Here is a 12,308-nt window from a genome sequence, read left to right on the forward strand (position 1 = left end):
AGCAGATGAACTAAATAAACACATCCAGAGAACCGGCAAACTGTACTGTTCCTTCCTACCCACTTCTTTGCTAAGTTTTGGAAGAGGATTTGTGGGCAAATATCCTATTTTACATCTCCCATCTGGGGACAATATATCAAATGACTTACAACATTTTAATCATGTAACACAAGTCTACTGTTATGAGTATTTAAAGTGTGAAAGATTTAAAAAGAAATGAAAATGAGAATGCCTTCATTTAAGAGTGGAGTGTTCTCTGAAAAAGTCAGAAAGAACTCCAAACTCAATTATTATTATTGAATCATATTTATTAAACAGTGTGTGCTGTGTCCCCAAGAAAGAGGCTACACACACAAACAGATTAAGAAACACAAAGCCCCAAATCCAAGAACCAACACTATGGTTGAAAATGCCCAGAGCACATGTGACTTTTCAGGAACGTCTGATGACCCCAAAGACACAGACAGGGAACCCTGGCTCTAGACTGTTAGTAACTCCAGACAGGAACAATGCTTTATTTGTTATCGTACCTCAAGTCCCAGCACAGTGCCATGCATCTAAGAGATGTCACTCTGAATTGGCAGGGCTAAACTCATTGTTATTTATGCTCTTTTAACACAAGCACAGGTATGAAGGACAGCTTTGGACCAGGGACTGAGAGGGAGGATAACAATAGTTGAAGAGTTTGAAAGGCAAGACAAGAGCACAGGTATCCAAACTGCTGAGAAGTGACTCCACTTCTCAGCTAGCTGTGAAGGTGTGGTGGACAGGGACAGTCCTAACAGTCAGCTAAGAATTCAGGAGAATACCTGATGACAAGATCTTGATACAGTCATTGGAACCAAGGTACAAGATGAGGTGTGACTAAGATGTAACAAGCCAGACCGGAGGGTAGTTACAGAAAATGAGTGCAAATCATAGAGAATAGGCATTCCCAGCTTCCTAGGGTAGGCTAATGAAGGAGCTAGGAGTCAGAGAAATAATTGCAGGAGGTTCTGTCTTTGACTGTGCCTGGGACTGGAAGAGATCACTCAGCTTCTCTGAGGTTGTTCCACGGAGCTTGCAAGTTTTCAAAGCACACTTCGGCCCACTTTTAGAGGTTCGTAAATACAAGGCAGCTTCTTAGTTCTGAATGCTTCTACCTTATGCCAGGTATATGGTACTGAAAAAATTAAACAGTAGACATTTTTTACAATAATCAGTTGTAAAAATAATCAATTGCTGATATTAAAATATTGCTTACCCATATTCATCCTTCCATGTAGTATAGTCTAAGAGATGTCATTTATCCTCAATACTGAATCATCTGCTCCTAAAACACTGCTGCTCTTGTAGGGTATTATACTCCATTATTCTAAGACTAGGGAGTATTTGAAAGAGAAGACCCAGAAGAGTGGCTTCATAGTTGGGTAGGCTGGGCTACATCTCATGCAGATGCAGTTACAAGAACAAAACTCAGTTGAAGGGAAAATAGAAATAATTCCTAGTTTAGCTGATAAATAGAAGCTAATTAAGATATTTTCTATAAATTTTAAGTTTACAGACTATTAGAATCAGAAGGGATCTTGGAAATTACCACATTGCCAATTACTAATTTTCAATTGAGGAACCAGATTTTGAGGTTGAGTGGGTTGCTGAAGGCCAGGAAGTTAGAGGAAAGGAATAGGATCTGTTTCCTGTCATCCCAATCAAGGCTCCTTCTGGGGAGCTCCCTGGCTGGAGGAAATGAAGTGGGGATAAGAACCAGGAGGAGAGATATGTAGTTACTCCTCTCTTCTCAATGTCCACCATACAGAAGTCATTTTGTCCAGTGAGAAAAATGTAAGGAAAAAAACATAGTTTAAAATTCCCTAACAAATATGACATCACAAGTCATGTTTTTTCTCTAGAATTTCTAGGTGTTTCTAATGACAACCTTATTTATTAACTCCCATAGCATTATTTTTGCTTGTTTTCTAAGGAAAATAAAGGTTTCGAGAGTAATATTTTTGAGTTGGAAAAGGCTGGAAGATCAAAAACTGAGAAAAATGTGAACAAAATTATTTAAAAATGTGTTTCTTTTTAAATTGTATTACTTTTCATAGAATAAAGCCATTTGGGCAGTATTGTAATATATTAATGAAGTTTACATTGTGGCAAAGTTAGCTTTTGATTTATTACAAACAATATTTCTGATAATATTTTTTGAGGAATTTGTAACCCCGTTAAAATTTTCCTTCCATCTCTACTTGAATGTCTGTAGTTTCTGGCTACGACTGATTAAATCTAGGGAAATGTTCTTCCTAGATGAAAGAAGGGGTTCAATGCGTCATGCTTCCTCTGTAAATGCTTTTGCTAATGGAGTGCTCATGTTCAACCAGATGTAGGAAAATTCTATTGACAGGCCCTTGAATAACTAATTGACAATTACCATGGGAATTCTTTTGATAGAAGGCCACTTGACATTTATTAAATGTCAAACTTCCTTAGACCACAGACATCACATGTTTCTAACGTGACTTGAATCCTTTGAGAGAAGGAAATCAGTCATGTATGGTGCCAGTGTTAATATAGATTTGGGGCTGTCTTTATTCTTTAAGGAGGATGACAGCTAACATTTATGGAGTACTTATCATGTGCAAGGCTGTCTCCTAGGTATTTTATATGGATTAGCAACATTATTATTTTCCCATTCCTACTGTTGAGGGAAATAAGGCACAGCAGGTTAAGAACTTGGCTAAGAACATAGCTCATAAGGAAGTCTAGATCCAGAGATTATGTCCTTTTATGTTACACTGCCTTCTATGAGTAAAAATTTCCATACATTGTTATCATTGTCGCTAATAGGGCATGATTTTAGATTATTCACTAGGATTCTACTAAATAAAGAAAATATGGATCCTTAAATTAACTCATTATCTCTAATTGTCCCCTCTACATGAGCAGTGATAGCAATGATGGCTATTATTATTATTTTGGCCTTTTAAAATCAGTTTTTACTTCCAGTGGAAATAGAACCTTGTCACCGTTGTTAATCTAGAGTTGCACTGCACAGTACAGTAGGCACTAGTTTCCTGTGGCTATTTAAAATGAAATTAATTACAATTAAGTACTGTCATACTCTGTTTTCTGTTGCTTCTAACAGAATAACTGAAACTGGATAATTTATAGAGAAAAATAATTTATTCCTTACAGTTATATAGGCTGGTAAGTCCAAGGTCAAGGGGCTACATCTGATGAGGACCTTCTTGCTAGTGAGGACTCTCTGCAGAGTCCCAAGGCAGTTCAGGTTATCACATGATGAGGGGCTAAGCTTGCTAGCTTGGGTCTGTCTTCCTCTGTTATAAAGCCACAAATTCCACTCCCATGCACCCAGTAATCCATTAACATATTAATCCATTAATTCATGAGTGAATTAGTCTATTAATGAGGGCAGAGCCCCCATGACCCACTGACCTCTTAAAGGCCCTGCCTGTCAATTCTGCCACATTGGAGATTAATTTTCAGCATGAGTTTTGAAGGGACAAACATTCAAACCATAGCAAGTACAATTTAAAAAGTAGTTCTCAGTCATACTAGCTATGTTTTTAGTCTTACTAGTCACAGGTGGATAGTGGCTACCATAGATATAAAAAGCTTCTATCATAATAGAGAGTTCTATTGAACAGCAATGTGTTATAGAATTCTCACCTTCTTTATATGTAGCTAAACAAATCAATTACTAGCTGCAGAATGCAACCAGGAGATAGAACTTCATCTATTTGGCGGGGGAGGGGTGGCATAAAAAACAAACTCATAAATGTATCTTTAAACTTGTGACGTTGGAACTAATTAAAGTTTCATATTTGACCTCGAACCAAGTCAACATAAAGTGAGAAAGTTACAAGTGAGAGGAGAAGGATTGGCTGGTGATCTGATCAATCAGTAAATTATTTATGTAGAGAAGGGAGGATCTTTTCCATGGAGCTACAGGGAGTGTGTTAAAGGACCCTCCAAAACTAGAATCACTCACTTTTGATGTGTAGTAACGTGGATGTATATACCATTTAGAATGTCAAAATGAGCAGAATATTTTGCCATGGGAACATGTTTTGAAGATTTCTGAAAAAGAAATGGGATTTTAGGATCTTTTCCAGTCATGTGAAAGGGACTTGTTTTAGTCAGCTTTCTCCAGAGAGACAGAAGCTATAGAATATAGATAGTAATACATAAAAAGGGATTTGTTAGAGGAATTAGCTCCCTTGATTATGGAAGCTGGGAAGTCTCTAGACAGGCTGTCTGCAAGCTGGAGAACCAGGAAAGTGGATAGCATGGCTCGGCCCATGTCTAAAGGCCTCAGGACCAAGGAAACCAATGGGGTAACCCTCAGTCAGAAGCTAAAGGTCTAACAGCATGGGGGTGGGGAGGTGGGTGTCACGTGAGTCCTGGAGTCCAAAGGCCAGAGAACCTGATGTTTTGATACTCAAGGGCAGGAAAACAAGAGTGTCTTGGCACTGGAAGAGAGATTAAATTTGCCCTTTCTTCATCTTTTTGTTCCATTCAGGCCTCCGTCCAAATGGATGGCACCTGTCGACACTGAGGGCTGATCTTCCCATTGAGTCCACTGGTTCATACACCATTGTCCTCTGGAAACACCCTCATAGATACACCTGGAACAGCCCAATCATTCTCATCAAAAGCAAATCCACCTGGGTTTTCCTTTCAGCAGACTAGAGACAGGCTCAGTGCCTACTGGTACATTGAGAGTAATTGATACCAGCTAGCTGGGTATCCCTTAATCTAGTCAAGTTGACCCCCAAAATTAACCATCACAGTACAAAAGGGCTGACTTGTTTAGGATTATGCAGGTCAGACTGGCTTTTAGATTTCTGGTTTGGGGACCAAAGATACCAGGACCTGTGGTCATGATTCACTCTGGTGAGGGAAAAATGTTGGGGGTGAAGTATTATGTTTTGTACAAGAGGTAATTTTGACTCCAGGTCTGTTTGTCCACCAAGAGCCTGTCTTCCCACTATGGCACATGTCATTGGTACACATCCCACAAGTTTAGCAAATTTAATTGGGGAAATCACAAAAGATGTTGCCTGGAAGAATGGCCTCAGGAAGAGGAAAAAAGAGGGAGGGGCCACAGGCAGATTGGATGTAACAGGAGAGCTGCTCTAGGGAAGAAGATTGGCCAAGGTGGAGGCAGTGGGATGGGGAGGAGGAGATACAACACATTTAATAGCTCTACTTTGGCCACAGTAGCCTTGAAGAAATGGAAATTAGTACTTAAATTATACAGGAAGGTAGACTATAGTACTGAGCACAAGAGACAATTTTCTGTACTGTTGCTGTCCAAAGGTGTTATCCTGTGAAGAAGCTGAGACTGACTGCATCAACAATAACTTGCCTTCATTACGGAGGTTTCCTATGGTCCCAGACTTGACTTCAAGGTTAAGCTCTGTTAGGCTCTAGCACTCTAGAAGGGTCAACCTCCTCTGAATCCTGATGCATTCATTCAAGTCTCAATTAAGGAAAATGACATCATTTTAGAGAATTGGCACTTTCAAGGGGGTCAGTAAGTAAACCTGCAGTATTAAATAGACTCGTCAAATGGCAAACAACACACTTTCCAGTGCACAGAAATGAGCGATCTTTTCCTCTGCGACTCCTCTTTTCCTCCTCTGCCATAGGTAACAATCCTAGACCAGTATTATTCAATTTTCCTCTAGGTACCCTCTTTATTTTCCTGAGAAGATAGAACATTCTGCTGTTTAGCATTTGTTTTCCTGTCTTTTCATGTAAAAACCATCTGCTGTATTCTCAGAAAAGGGATTCTCAGGAGGCAGGGAGTTAGGACTGATGCAGAGGTGATGTGAAGTGGAGGTCGAAGAGAAAATGAATCAGTAGAGCTGCTTGTGAAAGCTGACACAAAGTCTGTATTAAGACTTTTGGCTCAAGTTTTTGTATATCTTTGGGTGCATTCTAGGTTTACAGAAACAATTTTTAAAAGCAAAAATAAAAATAATAATTGAGAGCTAGGCTGGGCACAGTGGTTCACGCCTGTAATCCCAGCCCTTTGGGAGGCTGAAGCAGGCAGATCACCTGAGGTCGGGAGATCGAGACCAGCCTGACCAACATGGAGAAACCCTGTCTCTACTAGAAATACAAAATTAGCTGGATGTGGTGGTGCATGCCTGTAATCCTAGCTACTCAGGAGGCTGAGGCAGGACAGTCACTTGAACTGTAGGTGGAGATTGTGGTGAGCCAAGATCGCGCCATTGCACTCCAGCCTGGGCAACAAGAGCGAAACTCTGTCTCAAAATAATAATAATAATAATTGAGAACTAAAACATATTTCACCTATAGGGCACTACCTCAGTCTATCCTGGGAGTGACATCATTTGGGGTTGCTGAGAGAAAAGCCGACATAAAATGAATTTTTGTGGCCTTGTTTAGTGTGTGAGGTCATAAAAATGAGTATCACCACCTCAGATTGAAGCAGAAATGCCAAGAATCAGTTTCTCTGTGCCTTTTATCAAAGCCACGCCTGCACTATGAATCATGGTCAACTTGTAGGTCCACCAATAATATCGGTATTGTGAATAGCTTAGGGGTAATATGTCCAGAGATATTTTAGTGATCGAAGTGGAAATCTTTGGCTCTACAAACCCATTGGTGCTGGCAGGCAATTGTTGCACGTGGAACCAAGTGTCTCTGCACACAGACAAGCATTCCAATCTGTGGAAAGGATGCTGGGGATGGGCTCTTCCTCTTCCCAGTCCCACATAGTGATCAGTGTGTGATTGTGCTTTTGGAATGACCATGGGTACACTGGGAACCCACTTGTTGCCAGACACTTCTTGTGGGCTTGCAATGGTTTCACTCTCCTGAGAAAACTGGGGCTTGCTTGGCCACAGTGAATACCATACCCTTTCCTTCCGCCTACCTCTCCTTGAAGAAAGCTTTATGCTCGAAAGAGACAGTAGCTACTAAACATCGCTTTTCCTTTAAAGGAAAGGGATGTGGAGTTACAAAAATATGACCCTAAATCTGTTTGTCTTTTCTCTACTTCCAGGATTGTTAGGTTACCATTGTAAAACAGTTTTCAGCATACAAAGCAATGTCATGTACATTTTTCTTTTTCTTTCTTTCTTTTTTGTTTTTGAGACAAAGTCTCGCCCTGTCGCCCAGGATGGAGTGCGGTGGCGCGATCTCTGCTCATTGCAAGCTCCGCCTCCCAGGTTCACGACATTCTCCTGCCTCAGCCTCCTGAGTGGCTGGGACTACAGGCGCCCGCTACCACGCCTGGCTAATTTTTAGTATTTTTAGTAGAGATGGGGTTTCACTGTGTCAGCCAGGATAGTCTCGATTTCCTGACCTCGTGATCCACCCGCCTCGGCCTCCCAAAGTGCCAAATTATTTATTTTATTCCGGCAGGAGGATGTCAGTCATAATTGTGCTAGGATGCAGTATCTGTATATGTAAAGATATTTCAAGGACCTAGACACTTAAATTGACCCATTTATTAACAGAGGCAAGGCAGTTAAGGGAGAAATATCACATTGGCAGCATTTAGCTAGAAGGACAAATTCTTGGTCATCATTAAATGCCCAGATGATACAAAGACTCAGCTTTTCCCTGGGATAACTACGGCAGCTAGATAATAGGATAAACACCCTACTTACCTATACCAAACAAATCTCCCAAACTTACACTTCTTTGGAGACATACCTCCTCCTCTTATTCATTTTTCCCTAGGCAAGTAAAAATGTAGGCATAATTAAGAAATCAAGGACTCAGCTTCCAACAAATCCAATTAAGGCCACAAACAAAACTACACTTAATTATGAAGTTGAACGGTGACATGATCATTCTCTGTGTGCTTTCTATGGGTCACTTGCCGATCAGAAAATGCCACATCTCATTCATCACAGAAACAAGGGGCTCTTTTGCTCAAAGTTAAAATGTGTATTTAAAAAACCCCAACAGTTCTCAGGTTCTGCGGTTCACCCCTAGTAATGTTGTAGAGTTACATGATTGCATTCACTACTGTCATTCTTTGTAATGTGAAAGAAAAGAAAACTCGTTGGCAGAGGATGCTGATTAAAGCATATGCCTAAAAAATTTTCCACAGTACTTAAATGCTTAAAGATTCATTGCCACAGTTTGCATAGAAAACACACTCTTTTAGCAGAAAAGTCAGTTTTCCTGAGTAAGCAGTATGAATATGAATTTACAAGCAGCCAAGTTTTTAAAGTAAAAACTTTTTATTTGATATTGATACTTGTAATCATTATATTTTTAAATTTAAAAATACTACCAACTACTCGGCTCTATGAAAGCTTACTATGTTGCCAGATTTGCTTCAGATTTTTGAAAGTAATAAAATACTACAACCACATTTGAAGACCCCACGCTCCTGTCTTCCCAATGGTGAGCACCACTGTGTACTTGTATCACATCGAACATGTATATGTTTATTGACTATACAAATTTCCTTTTCTGTAATTTTTCTTTGTTCATTTATCTATTAAGCTAGCACTTTCTTACTAATTTGTTATTAGGTTGGTGCAGAAGTAATCGCTGTTTTTGCCACTAACTTTCAATGGCAAAAACTGTGATTACTTTTGCACCAACCTAATAAATCTTATGGATATTAAGCATTTTTTTCATGATGTATATTGTAAATGAATTCTTCTAGCTTATGGATTATTTTATAACTTTGTTTGTATAGTATGATTGTTTCAACACTACTTCTTAATTTTAAAGTAATTTATCAGTCTTTTCTTGTGTTTTTGTATTTTGTATTTTGTTTAACAAAGTCTTTCCTACTCAAAGACTATAAAGATATTCTCCTATATTTTAACTTTGAATATGTGATGAAGAGATCCAATTTCATTTTCTTTTTTATAAATTTAACTTAATAATTCAGCACCATTTATTAAATTATACACTCTCTCTTTATTTACTGAGCTATCCCCATATCAATTTTCCTAGAAATACACATGTATGTATTTCTAGGCTACTATAATGTACTCATTTCTTTCTATCTCACAGGATCCTCCTATCCTTTCTTTTTTCTTCAAAGTTGTCTTTATTGTTCTTGTACCTTTATTCTTCTGTATTAACTTTTAAATAGTATTGTCAAATTCCACAAAAATCCAGACTAGCCCTTTAATTAAATTGCACTGAGTTTATAAATGAATTCATAGAGAATTATCACATTTAAATTATTGAGTATTCTTTTCCACTATATATCATCGTTTAATTAGGTATTTTATTTCCTAAAATAATAATTTAAAAAATTTTTCCATGAAGTCTTCAAAATGTTGTTAGATTTATTCTTAGACACCTTATAGTCCTTGTTATTGTGAATGAGATTATGAGCTTTTCTTCTATTATATTTTCCATTTGATTGTATATAAAGGTGTTAAAATATTTGATACTGATCTTGTATTCACAAATATTATGAGTTCTCTGTTAGTTCTAATGGTTTACATATAGAATAGATGTCTAGATAGTGATATTGTCTATAAATACGGACTGTTGACAATTTTTTTCCCAAATTTCCCTCCTTCCCCCCCTCTCTCCCACCCTCCCTTCCTTCCTCCTTTCCTTTCTGCCTGCCTGCCTTCCTTCCTTCCTTCCTTCCTTCCTTCCTTCCTTCCTTCCTTCCTTCCTTCCTTCCTTCCTTCCTTCCTTTTTATCCTACTATTTATACAGCTCTTGGTATACTTTTAAATAGTAATAGAAGTGATCCTTAAGTCATGGGCAGATTGACTTCGTTCTTATTCATGAGATCAAATGTCTATCCAGGTTCTCAAGTTCCCAGGTGGTCAGCAACTTATCTTGTTCTATCCTTTTTTGGAGGAGGGAGCTCAGCAACCCTTACCTGCTTCTGGTTTTAAGCACTTAGCTTAGCTATGTTCCCCATCTTGCAAATAACATTTTAAGCACTTTCCTTCATAAATGCAAAATGTCCATGTCTCGCAATGCCTACTTCCTGGAGTAGACCAGGCCCAAACTTCAGCCCTGCACACTGCTCATTTCTTGTTCAATGTCTTGGGAGATTTTTCTCTAGAGTACATACCAATAAATGAAATTATCCCACTTTCTAAGGTATCTCCAACTTTACTTGATATTGCCATGGAGATGATTTTCTTGTGTTTTAATTTGCCTATGCCATTTTTACTTTTACTTGTGCTTTAAGCATTTTATCTCTTGTTGCTATTTTTCTGCAGTGAAAACTGAAGCAATAAGTGAACTTTTGGAGCCATTTTGGCCAGAAAAGTCACCAGTTCTATTTTAAACATGACTTTCTTTGTATGTAAGAAAAGGTGGGAACCAGAACAATTATATTTATGTGTCTGCAGAATAATCCCTCAATGATGAATTCACTATGACTATAGATTCCAACAAAAGGAAAATGTCTGCCCAGTGGCCATATGGCTTATTTACCATTTGTTGAACATGATCTGTGCATATTAAAGAATTTTTAAAACAGGGTCTGACATACAATGGTATTTGTCCTCTCCAAAGCTCATGTCGAAAGGTGATCCCCAATGTTGGAGGTGGGGCCCAGTGGGAGCTGTTTGGGTCATGGGGGTGGATCCTTCATGAATGGGTTGGTGCCCTCCCTGCAGTAATGAGTGAGTTCTTGCTATATTAGTACACACAGAGCTGGTTGTTTAAAAAAGCATGGCACCTCCTCCCCATCTCTCCTGATCCTTCTTTCACCATGTGACATGCCACTCCCCTTCCCCTTCCACCATGATTAGATACTTCTTAAAGCCTTCACCAGAAGCAGATGCTGGCACCACACTTTTTGTACAGCCTGCAGAACCGTGAGTCAAATAATCCTATTTTCTTTATAAATTGCCCCTTCTCAAGTATTCTTTATGTCAGCACAAAATGGAATAACTTAGGGCCACTATAAGTTTATTGTTTTAAAAATTAGACCTTCCTAAGGTGCTTTCAAGTATGTAAAAGGCACATTTTAAGACAATGTAGTGAAGGGGTTAAGAGAAGAGCTTCTAGTCACACCACTGAGTTGGAGTACAGGTTCCACCAATTACTAGCCATGGTTTCCTTATTAATAAAATGGGACCCTATTAGTGTCTACCCTGAAGGGTTGTTTTGAAGATTAAGCAAAATATACTACACTTAAAACATTTAGCACTGTATTTGGCACATAACAAACACTCAATAAAATTTAGCTATTATTTATTTAAGTTCACAAAGGTTAACATATTATCTTTTATGTGACACATAATCTAACAATAATCTGAAGCCTTTTATTTTCATTACTTTCAATTTGTCCATTTCATAAAATTAACCACATATGCTTCCTGTAATTAACATGTAGGATAGGGGTTTTCCATAATTTTTAGATAAAAATAGAAGCTATACTTTTAAATAAATTAAATCAGAAAAAGTTGAATTTCATAAAGTAATCAAAGTTTATTTGCTTGTGTCTCATTGCTGAAGATTACTTTAATATTCTAATAATAGGCAAGTTATTTCCGTTATATTAGCTGAAGAGAAAAATGAATGACAGACTAAAAATGATAGATAAGGAAATGAGAAAATTAAAAATTAAAAGCCAAGTTTAGAGATGACCTGCAGATTTAATTACTAACATTATGAGGCTTTACCCTTCTGCTCTGCTCTATGAAATAGCACTTAGAACTGGTGAATTCATGGTTTAGCCAGGTATACTTACAAATCTGTGTTATAAGTGAACATGCCACATAAAAATAGTATCGAATTGATGGTGGTAGAGTGACAGAAGTATGTTCCTTTGAGGAACTGGCCTTTCTCCACCAAGTGCTTGCCAATCACATGACCCAAACTTTCACATCACAAGATTGACATGAGGCCAGAGAACACATCCTTCTGAACATTGTAATTGATTTAGAGTTTTTTAGTCAAATTTTTCACCAATTTCTGTTGCTGCTTCTGGATTTTGAGTTTATTAGAAAATATTGGCTGGGCACAGTGGCTCACGCCTGTAATCCCAGGACTTTGTGAAGCCGAGGCGGTTGGAGCACCTGAGGTCAGGAGTTTGAGATCAGCCTGACCAACATGGAGAAACCCCATATCTACTAAAAATACAAAATTAGCTGGGCATGGTGGTGCATGCCTGTAATCCCAGCCATTGCACTCCAGCCTGGGCAACAATAGTGAAACTCTGTCTCAAAAAAAAAAAAAAAAAGAAAGAAAAAAAAATATTTTCCTATTCCCAGTTTAATAAAGTATACACTTGGGTGTTCTTCTAGTATTTACTTATATTTATTTGTATAGTCTATCCTGGTGTGTGGTATGAATCAGTTGAATCTTTCTTC

At 38.2% G+C, this 12,308-nt stretch overlaps 1 protein-coding gene across 1 annotated transcript in view; it reads right to left on the reverse strand.

The window, feature by feature from the left end:
* Window positions 1–296: 296 nt before the first annotated feature.
* The window catches only part of DCHS2 (dachsous cadherin-related 2), a 290,618-nt gene continuing 278,606 nt past the window's right edge, over window positions 297–12,308 (reverse strand). Inside the window, exon 20 of the mRNA XM_065545626.2 lies at window positions 297–1,162. Coding sequence (XP_065401698.1) covers window positions 1,071–1,162 — 92 coding nt within the window. The 3' untranslated portion in view covers window positions 297–1,070. The remainder of the gene's footprint in view (window positions 1,163–12,308) is intronic.

This window comes from Macaca fascicularis, chromosome 5, assembly GCF_037993035.2.
Source record: "Macaca fascicularis isolate 582-1 chromosome 5, T2T-MFA8v1.1".
Classification (NCBI taxonomy): Eukaryota; Metazoa; Chordata; class Mammalia; order Primates; family Cercopithecidae; genus Macaca; species Macaca fascicularis.